This window comes from Capra hircus, chromosome 1 (assembly GCF_001704415.2).
Source record: "Capra hircus breed San Clemente chromosome 1, ASM170441v1, whole genome shotgun sequence".
Lineage (NCBI taxonomy): Eukaryota > Metazoa > Chordata > Mammalia > Artiodactyla > Bovidae > Capra > Capra hircus.
This window is the reverse complement of record NC_030808.1, coordinates 68081940-68102982: the sequence shown is the minus strand read 5'-3', so window position 1 is coordinate 68102982 and position 21043 is coordinate 68081940. Positions and strand designations below refer to the sequence as shown.

Sequence of the window (21043 nt, the reverse complement as noted above, 5' to 3'; positions counted from 1 at the left end):
TTTAAAAGAAAAAAAAATTTTTTTTTTAATAAGCAGCTACTTACGTTTTGATAAGTGTATTGAATGCTGTGGTCACACGCTCCTACCTTCAGTATCATATATATATTTCTGCCCTCATCTTGGAGAAATAAACCACTACAGGCAGAATATTTTGAGCATTAATTGCCCCCATCAAGGCCAGGTGTTTTCCATATTTCAAATTATAATAGACATCCAGCAATGCCTATCTGCAGTAGGTGTTTATTCCATATTTGGGTGGCAGGAATTATCTAAAAATTGTACATCCACTTAATGCTTTTTAACTTGTCTTGCATAAACTGTTTAAAGATTTTTGTGTCTTAAATACAGATGTACAACATTATCAATAGAGTTTCACATAGATTGAGTTAATGGAGAAGTAAGACATGTTAATTCTAAAGCTTTGAATTTTAAGAAGTATTTGAAGTTTATTAACTTATGTTGAGTGATGGCATCTGCTGGCAAAGGCAAAATACTGTAGCTTAACTTAATCAGATTAAGAAGAATGTGGTCCACTGGAGAAGGGAATGGCAAACCACTTCAGTATTCTTGCATTGAGAACCCCATGAACAGTATGGAAAGGCAAAATGATAGGATACTGAGAGGGGAACTCCCCAGGTTGGTAGGTGCCCCATATGCTCCTGGAGATCAGTGGAGAAATAACTCCAGAAAGAATGAAGGGATGGAGCCAAAGGAAAAACAATACCCAGTTGTGGATGCGACTGGTGATAGAAGCAAGGTCCAGTGCTGTAAAGAGCAGTATTGCATAGGAACCTGGAATGTCAGGTCCATGAATCAAGGCAAATTGGAAGTGGTCAAACAGGAGATGGCAAGAGTGAACGCCGACATTCTAGGAATCAGTGGATAAAAATGGACTGGAATGGGTGAATTTAACTCAGATGACCATTATATCTACTACTGTGGGCAGGAATCCCTTAGAAGAAATGGAGTACTCATCATGGTCAACAAAAGAGTCTGAAATGCAGTACTTAAATGCAATCTCAAAAACGACAGAATGATCTCTGTTCGTTTCCAAGGCAAACCATTCAATATCACAGTAATCCAAGTCTATGCCCCAACCAGTAATGCTGAAGAAGCTGAAGTTGAACAGTTCTATGAAGACCTAGAAGACCTTTTAGAACTAACATCCAAAAAAGATGTCCTTTTCATTATAGGGGACTGGAATGCAAAAGTAGGAAGTCAAGAAACACCTGGAGTAACAGGCAAATTTGGCCTTGGAATATGGAATGAAGCAGGGCAAAGGCTAATAGAGTTTTGCCAAGAGAATGCACTGGTCATAGCAAACAACCTCTTCCAACAACACAAGAGAAGACTCTACACGTGGACATCACCAGATGGTCAGTACCAAAATCAGATTGATTATATTCTTTGCAGCCAAAGATGGAGAAGCTTTATACAGTCAGCAAAAACAAGACTGGGAGCTGACTGTGGTTCAGATCATGAATACCTTATTGCCAAATTCAGACTTAAATTGAAAAAAGTAGGGAAAACCACTAGACCATTCAGGTATGACCTAAATCAAATCGCTTATGATTATACAGTGGAAGTGAGAAATAGATTTAAGGACTAGATCTGATAGAGTGCCTGGTGAACTATGGATGGAGGTTTGTGACATTGTACAGGAGACAGGGATCAAGACCATCCCCATGGAAAAGAAATGCAAAAAAGCAAAATGGCTGTCTGGGGAGGCCTTTCAAATAGCTGTGAAAAGAAAAAGAAGCAAAAAGCAAAGGAGAAAAGGAAAGATATAAGCATCTGAATGCAGAGTTCCAAAGAATAGCAAGAAGAGACAAGAAAGCCTTCCTCAGCGATTAATGCAAAGAAATAGAGGAAAACAACAGAATGGTAAAGACTAGAGATCTCTTCAAGAAAATTAGAGATACCAAGGGAACATTTCATGCAAAGATGGGCTCGATAAAGGACAGAAATGGTATGAACCTAACAGAAGCAGAAGATATTAAGAAGAGATGGCAAGAATACACAGAAGAACTGTACAAAAAAGATCTTCACCACCAAGATGATCACGATGGTGTGATCACTCACCTGGAGCCAGACATCCTGGAATGTGAAGTCAAGTGGGCCTTAGAAAGCATCACTACAAACAAAGCTAGTGGAGGTGATGGAATTCCAGTGGAGCTATTTCAAATCCTGAAAGATGATGCTGTGAAAGTGCTGCACTCAATATGCCAGCAAATTTGGAAAACTCAGCAGTGGCCACAGGACTGGAAAAGGTCAGTTTTCATTCTAATCCCAAAGAAAAGCAATGCCAAAGAATGCTCAAACTACCGCGCAACTGCACTCATCTCACACACTAGTAAAGTAATGCTCAAAATTCTCCAAGCCAGGCTTTAGCAATACGTGAACTGTGAACTTCCTGATGTTCAAGCTGGTTTTAGAAAAGGCAGAGGAACCAGAGATCAAATTGTCAACATCCGCTGGATCATGGAAAAAGCAAGAGTTCCAGAAAAGCATCTCTTTCTGCTTTATTGACTATGCCAAAGCCTTTGACTGTGTGGATCACAATAAACTGTGGAAAATTCTGAAAGAGATGGGAATACCAGACCACCTGACCTGCCTCTGAGAAAGCTATATGCAGGTCAGGAAGCAACAGTTAGAACTGGACATGGAACAACAGACTGGTTCCAAATAGGAAAAGGAGTCCCTCAAGGCTGTATATTGTCACCCTGCTTATTTAACTTCTATGCAGATTACATCATGAGAAACGTTGGGCTGGAAGAGGCAAAAGCTGGAATCAGGATTGCCGGGAGAAATATCATTAACCTTAGACATGCAGATGACACCATCCTTATGGCAGAAAGTAAAGAGGAACTAAGGAGCCTCTTGATGAAAGTGAAAGAGGAGAGTGAAAAAGTTGGCTTAGAGCTCAACATTCAGAAAACGAAGATTATGGCATCTGGTCCCATCACTTCATGGGAAATAGATGGGGAAACAGGGGAAACAGTGGAAACAGTGGCTGACTTTATTTTTCTGGGCTCCAAAATCACTGCAGATGGTGATTGCAGCCATGAAATTAAAAGACGCTTACTCCTTGAAAGGAAAGTTATGACCAACCTAGATAACATATTCAAAAGCAGAGATATTACTTTGCCAACAAAGGTCCGTCTAGTCAAGGCTATGGTTTTTCCAGTGGTCATGTATGGATGTGCTGAGCACCGAAGAATTGATGCTTTTGAACTGTGGTGTTGGAGAAGACTCTTGAGAGTCCCTTGGACTGCAAGGAGATCCAGCCAGTCCATCCTAAGGGAGATCAGTCCTGGGTGTTCATTGGAAGGCTGATGCTGAAGCTGAAACTCCAATACTTTGGCCACCTCATGCAAAGAGTTGACTCATTGGAAAAGACTCTGCTGCTGGGAGGGATTGTGGGCAGGAGGAGAAGGGGACGACAGAGGATGAGATGGCTGGATGGCATCACCAACTCGATGGACATGAGTCTGAGTGAACTCCGGGAGTTGGTGATGGACAGGGAGGCCTGGAGTGCTGTGATTCATGGCGTGGCAAGGAGTCGGACACGACTGAGCGACTGAACTGAAACAGAGATTGTGAAAGCCATCTCTTGAAAAGAAAGTGAATGAGTGCCGGTGCTTGGGACCTATTAGTATAAAATCTGAGAATTCCTGAAACCAGACAAATATTATGGAGCCAAAGGAAATCCAAGAGCAGAAGAGAGACCTAGGAATTAGGAGGAAAGGAAGAACAATGTGCTAGATGGCTGTGGGCTGCATGGGATCTCAGCTTTCATCATTTTAGATTTCAAAGTTAAAACTATTTTAGGAGGATACTTTTCCTTTTTATATATTATAAATTATATTTCCACTAAGGATTTCCTTCGTGGTCCAGTGGCTAATACTTCACACTCCCAGTGCAGGGGGACCCAGGTTCTATCCCTGGTCAGGGAACTAGATCCCACATGCCACAACTGAAAAGATCTCACTTTCTAATGGCAGAAAGTAAAGAAGAGCTAAAGTGCCTCTTGATGAGAGTGAAAGAGGAGAGTGCAAAAGCTGGCTTGAAACTCAACATTCAAAAAACTAAGGTCATGGTATCTGGTCCCATCATTTCATGGCAGGTAGAAGGGGGAAATGTAGAAGTAGTAACAGATTTTATTTTCCTGACTGCGGACAATGACTGCAGTCATGAAATTAAAAGACACTTGCTTCTTGGAAGGAAAGCTATGACAAACAGCCTATTAAAAAGCAGAGACATCACTTTGCTGACAAAGATTGTATAGTCAAAGCTAGGCCTTTCCAGTAGTCATGTACCGATGTGAGAGTTGGACCATAAAGAAGGCTGAGTGCTAAAAAATTGATGCTTTTGTACTGTGGTGCTGGAGAAGACTCTTGAGAGTCCTTTGGACTACAAGGAGATCAAACCAGTCAATCCTAAAGGAAATCAACCCTGAATATTCATTGAAAGGACTGACGCTGAAGCTCCAATAATTTGGCCACCTGATGTGAAGAGCTGGCTCATTGGAAAAGAGTCAGCTGATGCTGGAAAAGATTGAAGGGAAAAGGAGAAGGAGTCAGCAGAGGATGAGATGGCTAGACGACTCAATGGATATGAATTTGAGCAAACTGGGAGATAGTGGAGAATAGAGGAGGAGGTGTACTGCAATCCAGGAGGTTGCAAATAGTTGGACACGACTTAGTGACTCAACAACATTTCCAGTTTTTTAACAGAAATGTTTATTAACCAGTTTGTTTTAGTTCATATATTCAGAGAGTGAAGAGTAAGTTATTGCATGTCACCTTAGAGAGGAAATGGTTAGGGATTTATTAGTGATATCAGTTGGGAAGATCTATGAATATAAAATATTTATTTGGCCCTATTAAGACTTTGGAGCCATTTGGTAATGGCTGTAACATTTACTAAGTTCTTACTATGTGCTAGACACTGATAGTTTACATGTGCTATTTAATTTTCATAACAGTGTTATAAAACAGGTAATGCTCTTATCATCATTTTTCTGATGAGGAAGAAGCGTCCAAGAGAGGTTAAATAATTTGCCAAAAGTTATTCAGCTATTAATTGTTAAAGCTCATATGCAGGCCAGGTAAGTATGTTCACACCAACAGGTTATCACAAAGGAAAGAATAACTCAAGTCAAAGTAGATGCATCCAGTATCTCCAACCATTTTCATAGTCAATAATTTAGTAGTAGTTTTCTGTGTTTATTGGTTATAATATTTCACTTGCCTTTAACGTTTTGCTTTTACTTGTAGGTTTTTTGCTTTTACTTGTAGGTTTTATGTTTTTAGCAGTGTTTTTATTTTCAATAAATTATGTATGTATTTAGGGAATTCCATACCATTTTAAAAATTTTAACTTTTCACTTTTTTAAGTAAGGATTAACTTTAATAAAGCAAGTGTATAAATCTCAATAAATATTTGCATATGTGTACATCCGTGTAGTTGACCACCCAGTTGGAAATAAAGAATGATTTTAGTACCCTACCAGGCTCCTATCCATCAGTATTCTCATTATTGCCTGTCTCCTCATCCTTGAATAAACACTTTCCTGACTTCTTTCTCGATTGGATAGTTTTACTGTCTTTGAACTTCATGTACACTGTGAAAATGCAGCTGTACCCTGTGTAGTCTTGCGTCTGTCACACAGCATATCTGCTAACTTCATATGGGCGGTCAGAGTATATCAGTACTTTGTTCTTTTCTATTGCTGTATAGTATTCCATCATATGGCTACACCACAGTTCATCCATTTCTACTATTCATGACTGTTTGGGTTTTCAGTTAGGGCTACTGCTAATAAAGCTGTTATGAACATTCTTGTACGCATTTTTTAGTAGACATAATACTCATTTCTGTCAGGTATATCCCCAGAAATATAACTGCTATATCATAAAATATATGTTTAGCTTTGGTAAGCTTTTGCCAAAAAGTATATGTTTTTCTAAGTTTGTTTTGTACTCTGATAATCTGTGATCTAACAAGAATACCCTCATTTCTGTTAATAGTCTTTAAAACAATTTGGGAAGGGAATCTTATTAGACAAAGAAATAGATTTTGATAGTGATCTATGGAGTAGTCCTAGGTAGAAAACCGTTATTTTTCATGTATTAATTACTCTGTACATAGATTAATACAAAACTAATGAGGTTTGAGAGACAGCCCTGCCTGAAGAAGCTTATCGTTTAGTCAAGCAGACGAGAGAGTGAAAGATAAGCAATATAGTACAGTATCCAAGTGATACATGATTAGTATAGACAGTATGTACTGTGGCATGGTGAAGAGCAGCCACTAGACTGGAATGACTGGAGAAGGCTTCAGAGGAGCTTTGCTGAGTTAGGTAGAACTGAATTGAAAGGTATGGTTCATCATGAGTAATATTATAGGAAAGTGGGAAAAGCTTGTAGGTGTCTAAATTGGTCTGACTGGATTGAAAGATTTCTTAGTTGAGGGTGATGGAAAGACGGTTGGAAAATTATGTTGAGGTTAGGCTTTTGAGACTTTAAATGTCAGGTCAAGGTCTTATTTGAGAGCTCAATGTGTAGATTAATTCACTTTCTCTAAAAGCTCTGATTTGTTTATTGTTGTCGTTGTCATTAGCATCATTATCATCAAAGCATCATACTTGCGCAAGGTACTCTATCTTTCTGTTCCATTCTCCCTCTCAGGAGCATTCCATTTAGTTCAGCCACTCAGTCGCGTCCGACTCTCTGCGAACCCGTGGACTGCAGCACGCCAGGCTTCCCTGTCTATCGCCAACTCCCTGAGCTTTCCTCAGACTCACGTGCATCGAGTCAGTGATGCCACCCAACCGTCTCATCCTCTGTCGTCCCCTTCCTGCCTTCAACTTTCCCAGCATCAAAAACTGGCTTTTCCAATGAGTCAGTTCTTCCAGTGAGTCAGTTCTTATCAGGTGGCCAAAGTATTGGAGCTTCAGCGTCAGCATCAGTCCTTCCAATGACTCCTTTCCCAACTCAAGTGCATTATGAGTAGCATTTAATAGAGATTTTAAAGACATAGTATAAGTTAATTTTAAGGAGAACCTGATTCATTACCTCCTTTTAAAAAAAGAATTTGAGGTGATTTTCTTTAAGGGTGATCACACTCTGTAAAGTATGTGATGAATCAAGTTACTTCTGAGAGCCCTTTTTTCCTCTAATACCTTTGGTAAAGGTTTTTGAAAAGAACCATATTTCAGAAATTGTTTTCCCCTTTTTCCATATTAGTATCTTCAGATAATAAGAAGCAGATACCTAATGATGCTTCTGCTGGAAGTGAAAGAGACTCATCAGATATACTGCAAAATTGGTCACTACAAGACCATTATGGAATGTATTCACCCTTAATATACCAAGCTCTTTGCGAACATGTGCAGACTCAAATGTCACTGATGAATAACTTGGCTTCAAAGAACAACCCTAATGGAATTCCTGCTGCATCTTGCCACACTGTGTCTGGTTCTGGTTAGTATGAATGATGTTTTAAAAAGCATGAATATAAGCTCTAATTAAGTTGCGTGGTAATTGTATAAGCAGTCTGAGATGTGAATGACTTTTCTCCCTTTAACATTTTAGAATCTCAGACGTCTTCACCTTCTAGTTATGGTTTACGCACCTCTATCCCAGTCCGGTTACCTCAGCAGCCACCCTGCCCTCCAATGGTTCATTCTGTGAGTGCAGTTTATATATTATATAAGTAATAATTTGCTTTTAGAAATTGTCATCTTGAGAGAAAGTTTAATTTGCTGATTATATCTTAATGCCCTAGGATGTAAAGACCAATTATTTTTTGAGTTACTTTTTATTAGAAAAGTTTGCCTGTTAATTAAGGACAGTGGTGGGCAGGGGGAAGGAAAAAGATTACTAGAAAAAAAAAATCACCCATACCTACCACCCAAGCACAACTGCTGTTAACGCATTGATAGAGCATGTTCCAGTCATTTAATTCTTTGTATAGGTTTCGTTTTCTTTTAATTTGTTAAGTAAACTTTCTTTTAAAAATATCATCATAATTTTATACAGTTTTACATGCTGCTTTTTTTTCACTTAACATTTAATTGTGATTTACCTTTTGTAAATTTTTACTAAGTTCTTACTACTCTATTTAGTGGATATACCATGGTCTGTGTAACTCCTCACCTATGGTTAGACATTTAAATAAGTTTTTTACTACTGTAACATTTCTCTAAATAGGTTTATGCAGAAGCCTTTTCAGCTTATTTTCTACACTGTAATTTCCCAAAGTGGAAGTTTATTTTAGTCCCAAAGTAGACTAATTTTTGATGCCTTTAAACCATTTATGATATTTGCAAACAATCTATTTTGGTCATGGCTTTATAATGTTCCCATATTACTGAGTGAACTAATTAAGCTTTAAAAAATGCAGAATAGTGAGCTAAGGGGAAATTGACTTATTCACTGGTAATCTGCAACTCCATCCTGCGAATGTCATCTTCTAACATTTTTTGTTTGAGTTTATTGTAGTTAATGCCCACAAGTCAGTGCTCATTATTTTTGAAGTCTTAGCTTGTTTTTTTCTTTCTTTAGGAAGTTCAGACTGATGGTGACAGTCAGTTTGCATCACAAGGAAGAACAATTTCTGTGAACTGTACTGATGATGTTGTAAGGAATTCCTTCAATACCTGTCTTGGAGTTTCATGCAACCTGCCCGAAACTGGCAAACCAGCTACTCCAACATTTCAGCAACTGGGTCTTGCTAATGGGGTTCTGCCAAAAAGACTTTCTGAGGAACCAGACTTACTGAAGTGTTTCCAAACATACATGAAACTGTTGCGTTCTCATCCTGACAGTCCCACTGGCCGCAGCCCCACCCTATTACAGCCAGCTTTCTTGGCTACTAATGAAGAAAAACGTACTAACGAACACATTGGTGAGGTCAGAAGTGAAGGAAAGGATTTAAACATACCTCTGCGAGATTCAAGAATAAAGGATGTGCAGAAGGCAAAAAACGTGAACCAGAGTGCTGAAAAAGTTAGAACTATCAAGTATTTGTTGGGAGAGCTCAAGGCCCTGGTAGCAGAACAAGGTAGATAAGTACTTTCTTTATAATTTTCTGTGGCATGTCATCATTTAAATTCAGGATAATCAACATGAAGTTTGTGATATTTTCCATAGAAGTATGTCTTATGCTAATGAGGAAATGAGTTTTGTCTGTTTTATTCTTATTTTGTGGGGTTTTGCTCCCTGTTGTTTCCTGTGGATTTGAAATATGCTAGGGAATATTATTCTTTCGCTTATAAGTATGTGTTCATTCTACTTGATTCAAAGGGACCTTGGAAAGATTCAACCAAAGAAAATTTATAGAGATAAATTTTAAGGGGTTGGAGGACATGGTTAACTCCCTAGAACAGAGTGATAATTTTTCCTACTTTAAAAGATGTAGAAGTTTTCCTCTCATCATTTATTTAATAACTGTTAAATGTTTAACAAATCTCACTTTGAGAAGGAACCTAAATCTTCTGATGCCCTTTTCAATTCACTCTTAAGATATTCTAATTAATCAAGAAAAATATCTTAGGTGGAGTCATGAGATATTTGAGCCAGGTTGTATTCATTTTCATTATGTATGTATATTCTGAATAATGACTTTCACTTGGAGTTAGTTACACATTTGTCATCTAGAAAACACAGTAATTGATTATGGAAGTTCTGAGTACCTAATATTTGCAGTCTGACAAAAAAATTACCAAGTCTTAAAATTTATCTGTATTATTAGGATTGTAGCACTGTTAATCTTGTGGTTCAGTATATTAAAATCTCCTGTATGTTCAGACTGTTAATTCATTAGTATTCTCTTAACTGAGTACTAAATCGTTGGTAACAATTATAATAGTAGTAATATTAGCTATCACTTACTGAGCACTTGGCATGTGCCCAGCACTGTGCTAAGTGTTTTATATGCATTATCTCATTTAATCCTCACAGCAACCCTATGAGGTACTATAATTGTCCCCATTTTACAGATGAGGAAACTGAGGCTTGGAGAACAGTATTTCATTTAATCCTCTCAGCAACCCCATGAGGTACTGTTGTTATCCATTTAACCATGAAGAAACCTAGGCTTCAAGAATTAAGTAATTTGACTAAGGTACATTGCAGGAAAATGGTGGAGCCCAGGTCTCTGCCCCCAGTGCTTTCACGCAAAACCCCTCTACAGAGCATTCTGCTCTGTAATTGGGCACAGTTGTTTACTGTATGCATGTAAACTTTCCATTAAGGTGTTAAAATACTTGTGGAATTATTAACTTTTTATAGCTGAATACTTTATCTCTTTTGGATATCAGACAGTTAATATTTATTAAATGTTTTCATTTCACAGAAATTTTTGTTTAATTGAAGTATAGTTGCTTTACAGTGTTGAATGAGTTTCTCCTGTACAGCAAAGTGCATCAGTTGTATGCATACATGTGTCCACTCTTTTTTAAATTTTCTTCCTAATTTATGCCACCATAGATCAAGTAGGATTCCCTGTGCTGTGCCATAGGTTCTCATTAGTGATCTGGTTTTACATAGTACTGTACGTATATCAACCCTCATCTCCCAGTTCATCCCACCTTCTCCCTCCTTGCTGGCCATAAGCTTTTTTGCTACATTTGTGACTCTATTTCTGCTTTGCAAATAAATTCATCTGTACCATTTTTCCAGCAGTTCACAGAAAATCTGAATAAAAATGAACAAAAGTAAAAGGACAAGAGATCTAAAATCTACCTTCTACCTGTATCTTTTTGCCACCTCCCAAATCATCCACTCCCCACAGTTAATGACAAAAATGATACTGCTTCTGATGCTGCATCACATGAAGTGTAGCTGCTTGTGTAAAATTTATTTATAAAGTTAAATAATAAAACCTTATCTTAGTAGACCCTCCCTCAATATATTTCCAAATTGAATCACCAGAAGTGAATTATTCGCTTAATGCCAGGATCAAAGGTTATGTTGTTAATACTAAAATCAATTATAAGAAACCCTTTAGTAATTATAGGAACATGTGGACTAGGAGATATATATAAACCATCTTCCTACTAGACACTTTAACTGAAAAAAAAATCACTGATATCATAATTCTGTGACTTAACATAAATCTTTAGTTTACTGAACTTAATGCCTTTAGAATTCTTCTCAATAAGGAAATGCAGACTACAGGAAAAAGGAAAATAGGATTTGTATAATAAATTCATAAATAACTGAGTTGAGTTTGTTTATAGTACATATGTATGTATGTGAAATGTTTTCTTTTTTAGTAATACATATGAATAATCTTATCAAAAAAGCAATTTATAATACAGTGTTTACTCATTTCTTCTCTTTTTTATAGAAGATTCAGAAATTCAGAGGTTGATTACAGAACTGGAGATGTGTATATCTCTGCTTCCAGCCGTAAGTGCAAACACAAATATTCAGGTTGAAATAGCACTGGCCGTACAGCCACTAAGAAGTGAAAATGCTCATTTACGCAGGTAAGAGTTGCACTTTGAATTGTTTTGTCTCCATGCAGAGATGTCCCATGGCCAGAACAAAAATGCCTGATGAGATATCTAGGGCTTTGTGAGGAAAATAGACACAGTCTCACTGTGTTTATACTCTTAATCCTCTATTTTCCAAATACTGACAGCAGTCTCTAACTCTTCCATTATTTGTGCCCACTAGGATATATTTTTTCACTACTTTTTCACACCTGCTGTCACTTGGTTGGTAACAAATAGAGAGGTATTTATTAGGTTATTCTAGGCTATGCAGTCCATGGACTGTATCGTCCATGGGGTTGCAAAGAGTCGGACACGACTGAGCGACTTTCACTTTCACTTTCAGGCTATGCGGTGCTTGTGCTCAGTTGCTTCAGTCATGTTCGACTCTGCAACCCCATGGACTGTAGCCTGCCAGGCTCCTCTGTCCACGGGATTTCCCAGGCGAGCATACTGGAGGAGTGAGTTGCCATTTCCTTCTCCAGGGCATCTTCCTGACCCCAGGGATCAAATCTGGGTCTCCTACATTGCAGGGGAATTCTTTACTGCTGAGCCACCTGGGAAGCCCAGAACTTAGACTCTGTGTATTATTTATCTTGCTATTGTGACCGTAGGAAATATCGATAGTTGTTATTTATTTCTATTTCTTAGAACATTTTTCTTTGATCGATTGATTGATTTTTATCTTTTGGCTGCGCTGGGTGTTCGTTGCTTTGCGTGGACTTTCTCTAGTTGCAGCAAGCAGGGACTACTCTTTGTTGTGGTGTGTGGACTTCTCATTGCGGTGGCTTCTCTTCGGGCAGAGCACAGGCTCTAGGTGCTCAGGCTTCAGTAGTTGCGGCCTGCAGGCTCAGCAGTTGTGGTGCACGGGCTTAGTTTCTCAGTGGCATGTGGAATCTTCCCAAACCAGGGATTGAACCTGTGTCCCCTGCACTGGCAGGCAAATTCTTACACACTGTGACACTGGGGAAGTTGCAGAACATTTTAAAATTGCTTTAGGAGCTAATTTATAAGCCACTTTATCTTTTTAAAATATAAATTTATTTATTTTAATTGGAGGTTAATTACTTTACAGTATTGTATTGGTTTTGCCATACATCAACATGAATCCGCCACAGGTATACATGTGTTCCCCATCCTGAACCCCCCTCCCTCTTCCCTCCCTGTACCATCCCTCTGGTCATCCCAGTGCACCAGCCTCAAGCATCTAGTATGCATCGAACCTGGACTGGCGATTCGTTTCATGTATGGTATTATACATGTTTCAATGCCATTCTCCCAAATCATCCCACCCTCTCCCTCTCCTACAGAGTCCAAAAGACTGTTCTGTACATCTGTGTATCTTTTGCTGTCTCACTCACATATAGGGTTATCGTTACCATCTTTCTAAGTTCCATATATATGCATTCAGTTCAGTTCAGTTCAGTTCAGTCGCTCAGTCGTGTCCGACTCTTTGCGACCCCATGAATCGCAGCACTCCAGGCCTCCCTGTCCATCACCATCTCCCAGAGTTCACTCAGACTCATGTCCATCGAGTCTGTGATGCCATCCAGCCATCTCATCCTGGGTCGTCCCTTCTCCTCCTGCCCCCAATCCCTCCTAGCATCAGAGTCTTTTCCAGTGAGTCAACTCTTCGCATGAGGTGGCCAAAGTACTGGAGCTTCAGCTTTAGCATCATTCCTTCCAAAGAAATCCAGGGTTGATCTCCTTCAGAATGGACTGGTTGGATCTCCTTGCAGTACAAGGGACCCTCAAGAGTCTTCTCCAACACCACAGTTCAAAAGCATCAGTTCTTCGGCACTCAGCCTTCTTCACAGTCCAACTCTCACATCCATACATGACCACAGGAAAAACCATAGCCTTGACTAGACGGACCTTAGTTGGCAAAGTAATGTCTCTGCTTTTGAATACACTATCTAGGTTGATCATAACTTTTCTTCCAAGGAGTAAGCGTCTTTTAATTTCATGGCTGCAGTCAACCATCTGCAGTGATTTTGGAGCCCCCCAAAATAAAGTCTGACACTGTCTCTACTGTTTCCCCATCTATTTCCCATGAAGTGATGGGACCAGATGCCATGATCTTCGTTTTCTGAATGTTGAGCTTTAAGCCAACTTTTTCACTCTCCTCTTTCACTTTCATCAAGAGGCTTTTTAGATCCTCTTCACTTTCTGCCGTAAGGGTGGTGTCATCTGCATATCTGAGGTTATTGATATTTCTCCCAGCAATCTTGATTCCAGCTTGTGTTTCTTCCAATCCAGCGTTTCTCATGATGTGCTCTGCATAGAAGTTAAATAAGCAGGGTGACAATATCCAGCCTTGATGTACTCCTTTTCCTATTTGGAACCAGTCTGTTGTTCCATGTCCAGTTCTAACTGTTGCTTCCTGACCTGCATACAGATTTCTCAAGAGGCAGGTTAGGTGGTCTGGTATTCCCATCTCTTTCAGAATTTTCCACAGTTTATTGTGATCCACACAGTCGAAGGCTTTGGCATAGTCAATAAAGCAGAAAGAGATGATTTTCTGGAACTCCTCTTGCTTTTTCCATAATCCAGCAGATGTTGGCAATTTGATCTCTGGTTCCTCTGCCTTTTCTAAAACCAGCTTGAACATCAGGGAGTTCATGGTTCACGTATTGCTGAAGTCTGGCTTGGAGAATTTTGAACATTACTTTACTAGCATGTGAGATGAGTGCAGTTGTGTGGTAGTTTGAGCATTCTTTGGCATTACTGTATTGGTGTTTTTCTTTCTGGCTTACTTCACTCTGTATAATAGGCTCCAGTTTCATCCACCTCATTAGAACTGATTCAAATGTATTCTTTTTAATGGCTGAGTAATACTCCATTGTGTATATGTACCACAGCTTTCTTAGCCATTCATCTGCTGATGGACATCTAGGTTGCTTCCATGTCCTGGCTATTATAAACAGGGCTGCGATGAACATTGGGGTACACGAGTCTCTTTCATTTCTGGTTTCCTCGATGTGTATGCCCAGCAGTGGGATTGCTGAGTCATAAGGCAGTTCTATTTGTAGTTTTTTAAGGAATCTCCACACTGTTCTCCATAGTGGCTGTACTAGTTTGCATTCCCACCAACAGTGTAAGAGGGTTCCCTTTTCTCCACACCCTCTCCAGCATTTATTGCTTGTGGACTTTTGGATCGCAGCCATTCTGACTGGTATGAAATGGTACCGCATTGTGGTCTTGATTTGCATTTCTCTGATAATGAGTGATGTTGAGCATCTTTTCATGTGTTTGTTAGCCATCTGTATGTCTTCTTTGGAGAAATGTCTATTTAGTTCTTTGGCCTATTTTTTGATTGGGTTATTTATTTTTCTGGAATTGAGCTGCATAAGTTGCTTGTATATTTTTGAGATTAGTTGTTTGTCAGTTGCTTCATTTGCTATTATTTTCTCCCATTCAGAAGGCTGTCTTTTCACCTTGCTTATAATTTCCTTTGTTGTGCAGAAGCTTTTAAGTTTAATTAGTCCCATTTGTTTATTTTTGCTTTTATTTCCAGTATTCTGGGAGGTGGGTCATAGAGGATCCTGCTGTGATGTATGTCAGAGAGTGTTTTGCCTATGTTCTCCTCTAGGAGTTTTATAGTTTCTGGTCTTACGTTTAGATCTTTAATCCATTCTGAGTTTATTTTTGTGTATGGTGTTAGAAAGTGTTCTAGTTTCATTCTTTTAGAAGTGGTTGACCAGTTTTCCCAGCACCACTTGTTAAAGAGGTTGTCTTTAATCCATTGTATATTCTTGCCTCCTTTGTCAAAGATAAGGTGTCCATAGGTGCGTGGATTTATCTCTGGGCTTTCTATTTTGTTCCACTGATCTATATTTCTGTCTCTGTGCCAGTACCATACTGTCTTAATGACTGTGGTATAAGCCACTTTAGAAAATAAAGCTTACTTTGTTGGTCACTGCTTGTTTTTAATTTTTTAAAAAGGTATCAGTTTGATGTCCAACCTAATTCTTCAGACTTGGCACCAACGTTTCTTGGCTGTGTCCTTAGAGGACAAAGATTATATATCATGCTACTGCCACCGTTTACCTGACCTTCCAAAAATGAAATTATTGAAAAATGAAGAATTTGTCAGATATGCTTTTTTTTTCTTTTTTTTTTAGCAGAATGAGATTTCCAGCAGAAGTAGGAATTTTTGTGTCTCTTTGTTAATCTTTATTTGGAAGGAATCATCCATAATCTGTTATAAATGAGAGTTGGAATGCATAGGCTCATTCAAAAGTGTTTTTCAGCATTTTCAATCAAAAACAGGTTTTTGGGTTTTTTTTCTTGTTTGGGCATTTTTAAACTTCCTCTTCCTTTTTAGCCAAAAAAACTGATCTTTCAGGACTTTCTTGGTGTTTATTGCCATCTTGTGGCATTAAAAAAAATAGCTAGCTTCATTGTTTGGCATTTGGATCTGGGCAGTTTTTATGTGAGACTCCTGAAACAGTACTCAACTGTTAGTACTGTTCTTGGTCCCTACCCGTAAAATATCTGTAGTGACCCATTCATTGTGACCTTGTGGCCCATTCCAAAATTTCCTGGATGAAGGTTGTGGGGATTCCAGTTAAGCTAGTGAGTGCCTTAATATTTAAAGGGCAAGTTAGAACTCATGACCATTTCCTGAGTTAAGACTCAAATACAAGACCATTATGTACCCACGAAGAACAAAGAAATGAACTGGAACTGAAAGGCAGGAACTGGGCTGTGGCGTTGTCTTTGGCCTGATAATTTGACATGATAACATAATTCTTCCAGATGGAAGTTACTAGAAGAATAGATTATTTATTTGTTATTTCATTTTAGTTTTTAGTTATAAAATGTAGTGGGAGAACCAGTGAGTTAAGATTTAGACCATCTGGAGACATGTATGGTATGAGTGGAACCCACAAACAAGATTCAGGATAGAAACATAAACTTGGGGGTTATTCACTGACCACATTTTTATTGAGCATTTACTACAGACCTGGCCCTGTGTAGGTACTGGAGACAGTAATGATTAAAAGCAAGTGGTTTGCTCTCAGCGTGTAAGTGTTGAATTCACTAAGAAGGTATAGAGTGTGAACATAACCAAGAGTGCATTGCTGGGGAATGACAGCTTCTTAAGCAGAGAACACAGAAGGAGAAGCCTGTGAAAGAAACCTGAGAAGGAGCAGAGACTCATACCAAATGAGATATTTCATTTCCTTATCCTGTCACCAACAAAAAGTGTTATTTCCTTTGAGAATGAAATAGCAACCTACCCCAGTATTCTTGCCTGGGAGATGCCATAGACAAGAAGCTTGGCAGGCTACTGTCCATGGGATCACAAAAGAGTCAGAGAGACACACACACACATAAGTAAAGATCCTGCAACTAAGACCCAGTGCAGCCAAATAAATAAATAAATAAATAAATATATATATTTTAAAGTGTTATTTCCTTTTATTTTTGTGAATCCTGTGGTCATAAAATAACTCCTGTTTTAAATTTGTATTTCTTCATACTAGTGTGGCTGAGAATTTTTCATATGCTTGTCAGCCTCTTCTTTTTCTTTTGTGAATTGCCCATCCTTACCGTTGGTCATGTTTTCTTTCCCTACTTACTGATTTGTAGGAGCTCTTCAATGTTACAGCCCCTTTGTCTGTTATATGTGTAGCAGATTTTCTTCCAGACTGCTAATTCTAGAACAAGTTTCTGTTTTGGTGTAGTTAAATCCTTTACTTTTTTCCTTGATGATTGCTGGATTTTGAGTATTGCTTAAGAATGTCTTTTCCACTTAAGATTATGTAGATTGCCACCTAAAACTTGTATAGTTAAGTTTTGTTTGTTTGTTGTTATATTTTATGTTTAGCTCTTTAATCCAGCCTGAATGAATATATACAAATGATGTGAGGTAGGATCTATCGTTGTAGATTTCATAACAGTGATTCTTTAGTGCTGAATACTTCCAGATAATAATTCTCTAAAGATATTAGAGATTTTTTTTTTAAGTGTTAACTTCGTAGAAGTAAACACTTGCAGTTCCTTTTGTATATTCCTATTTGCAAAACAGCTATATATTATGAAGTTCATTATGAGGTAGAGTTGGTGCTTATTGGCATTCTCTTTACTTAAATAAAGCCATTAACCTTTAGATCTAATAAATTAGTAGCAGCGTAAGTTTATGTTTCCCAGTTTTTACACTGCGCGACAAACCAAGCAAATAGTTGTCTGATAGCAGCTGGTCCTTGTAGGAATTCTGGTTCATAATTATGGCAGATCTTTTAAAAGTAGATAATTACTACAGTAATGAAAATACTTCCTGAGAAGGAAGACAGAAGAGAATAGCAAGAGGAGATAGAAATGAAAGAAATAGAGAAACAAGGAAATCACGGAAGAGATAAGAGAACAAAAAAGGGAAGAGGAAAAATAAGTTAACCTTTTTCTATTGAAGAGCGGTTTTATGCCATCCTGGACAGTTTTAAAAATTATCTCAGGTCTTAGCAGCAGTGTGGTTTTGTTTATTTGGTTTTTGTCTTACGTTTGGGGACAAGATGAACTTCTGCTCTCCTAGAAGGTGCCACTGTTTGTGTTCTCTATTTTAATAGGCTTTCAAATGTCCAATCTAAAATGAGCCTGGATTCTTGCATTCATGTTTCTTCATTGTTTCATTTAGGCAATTGAGAATTTTGAACCAGCAACTTAGAGAACGAGAAAAAACTCAAAAGGCATCTGGTTCTCTGGAATGCAACCTTGAATGTAGGTAAAAGAACTGTAAGAACTGATCGTGAATTCTTTATGGCTCTGGAAATGTTGATAAAGAATTGAACTTTCTCAATTACTTTGTCTTAACTGGACTTTTTGTTAAAAAAGTAGGAATAATACTCATTAAAATTTAAAATAGTGTAGAAACACAAAAATAAAAGATTTGTGCTATCACTTCCCGATAATTCAATCCTATTTTTTTTTAAAGTCTGTATTTCCTTTCACATATCTCCTGTTCATTTATAATTGATTTATTTTATAAATACTTACTGAGTATCTACTATTAACAGATGAATCCTAGTAGAACTATATATGTATTTTTCTTTTGTAAAAATGAGATTACACAGTATATACTCCTGCAGCTTGCATTTATTCATTTATTATATAGTGGATATTTTTCTCTATCAAAATACATGAATATTATTTTTTCTAATTAAAACTAAGTATTATTCTGTTTATATAGTTCTTTTGTAATGTATTTAAAGTCCTCTGCTGATAGATATCTAGACACTTTCCCTGTTTTCCTAGTACAAATAATCCTGCAACGAAAATCCTTGTACATGTCTTTGTGCCCATGTGTGACTGTTTTTGTAGATTATAGCCATAGAATTGCTGAGTCAGAGTATTACTGTTTCAGTTTAAACTGATGTTGCTAGATTGTTCTTATGGATCATAGAGCTTAAAGTAATAGAAAAGAAAAAAAAAAAACAGTAACTAGAGGAAAAGATAGGAATTTCTTTTTGTATTCTTGGAAACTTTTCCTAAGCCCAACAAAAACTCACATGCTACAAAGGAAAGATTGATAAAGCATGTCCCAGAAATCTTTTTCATTTCATGCACAGCAGAATTATAAATACATTTTATTATTATTATTTTTTTAATGCATTTAAAAAAAATCAACAAAATGGGGAAATTTTTGTAATACGTGATATGATAAAGACTTAATGTTCCTAATATACAGAAATATCTCTTACAAAGGGAGAGAAAAATACAAACATTCGACAGAGCATACACTTCATAAAGACGTTCAACTTCATCAGAGTAATTTTGGAAAAGATCACTCTGGTTCCATTGTGAATAAAAGATGGGGATGGGTGGGAGAGAGGAGACTAGTGGTTGCTATTTTCAGTAGCTTCTCTTTTTATTCTCTACCATGTCCCTTCTTATTGCCTTGAGAGCATGTATTTACTATTCATAATTACTTATTTACTATCAGCTCCGTGAGAGCAGAAACCATTTCTCTGTTGTTCACCGCTGTATGCTGAGATTCTACTTCACTCGAGGCTGCAGTTATTAAATGACTGGTACCATATACTTTTATAGCCATTAAAAGGAATATGATAGATGTGTGTGCTGATACATAACAGTTTTATGGGGGGAGGGAGGCAAGGTCAGAAACTGTGGGCATAGTATGATTCATTTATGTTTAAATATATATGATATGCAAAAGTATTTTCCAGAAAGATATCAGAGTGAATAGTGCTTGCTTCTGATGGGGAAGTGGAGATGGGTGCAGAGGGAGACTTTTCATTGAGTATCTTTTGGTGTCATTGGTATTTTGTGGTTGAATTTTTTTTACTTTGTACATGTATTCAGTTCAGTTCAGTTCAGTCGCTCAGTCGTGTCCGACTCTTTGCGACCCCATGAATCGCAGCACGCCAGGCTTCCTTGTCCATCACCAACTCCCGGAGTTCACTCAGACTCACGTCCATCGAGTCTGTGATGCCATCCAGCCATCTCATCCTGGGTCGTCCCCTTCTCCTCCTGCCCCCAATCCCTCCCAGCATCAGAGTCTTTTCCAATGAGTCAACTCTTAGCATGAGGTGGCCAAAGTACTGGAGCTTCAGCTTTAGCATCATTCCTTCCAAAGAAATCCAGGGTTGATCTTCAGAATGGACTGGTTGGATCTCCTTGCAGTACAAGGGACCCTCAAGAGTCTTCTCCAACACCACACTTCAAATGCATCAATTCTTCAGTGCTCAGCCTTCTTCACAGTCCAACTCTCACATCCATACATGACCACAGGAAAAACCATAGCCTTGACTAGGCAGACCTTAGTCGGCAAAGTAATGTCTCTGCTCTTGAATATACTATCTAGGTTGATCATAACTTTTCTTCCAAGGAGTAAGCGTCTTTTAATTTCATGGCTGCAGTCAACCATCTGCAGTGATTTTCGAGCCCCACCAAATAAAGCCTGACACTGTTTCCACTGTTTCCCCATCTATTTCCCATGAAGTGATGGGACCAGATGCCATGATCTTCGTTTTCTGAATGCTGAGGTTTAAGCCAACTATTTCACTCTCCTCTTTCACTTTCATCAAGAGGCTTTTTAGCTCCTCTTCACTTTCTACCATAAGGGTGGTGTCATCTGCATATCTGAGGTTATTGATATTTCTCCCAGCAATCTTGATTCCAGCTTGTGTTTCTTCCAGTCCAGCGTTTCTCATGATGTACTCTGCATAGAAGTTAAACATGTATTAGTCTTTTGTTTTCTTTAGTTAAAAAAGGTTAAAACAAATTTAAAGCCTGAAATATCAATTGGAGAAGAAAGATACGACTTCTGCTGATCAGTTTCTAAAAAGTACATTTAGTATTCACATAGAACTAATGAAGCATATAATTGTTAAGCAAAATCAATAAAGTCCAAGCCTTTCTTTTAAAAACAGACCTTTTCCAGGTTTTTACTCTTTTCAATTTATTTTTTTATTGAAGGATAATTGCTTTACAGAGTTTTGTTGTTTTCTGTCAAACCTCAACATGAATCAGCCATAGGTACACATACATCCGCTCCCTCCTGAACCTCCCTCC

At 38.0% G+C, this 21043-nt stretch overlaps 1 protein-coding gene across 1 annotated transcript in view; it reads left to right on the top strand.

Moving 5' to 3' along the window:
• The window catches only part of CCDC14 (coiled-coil domain containing 14), a 46657-nt gene that overhangs the window by 12919 nt on the left and 12695 nt on the right, over window positions 1–21043 (top strand). The window contains exons 6-10 of the mRNA XM_005675042.3: window positions 7251–7487; window positions 7599–7693; window positions 8571–9069; window positions 11359–11500; window positions 18147–18229. Of these exons, the coding sequence (XP_005675099.2) occupies window positions 7251–7487; window positions 7599–7693; window positions 8571–9069; window positions 11359–11500; window positions 18147–18229 (1056 nt within the window). The remainder of the gene's footprint in view (window positions 1–7250; window positions 7488–7598; window positions 7694–8570; window positions 9070–11358; window positions 11501–18146; window positions 18230–21043) is intronic.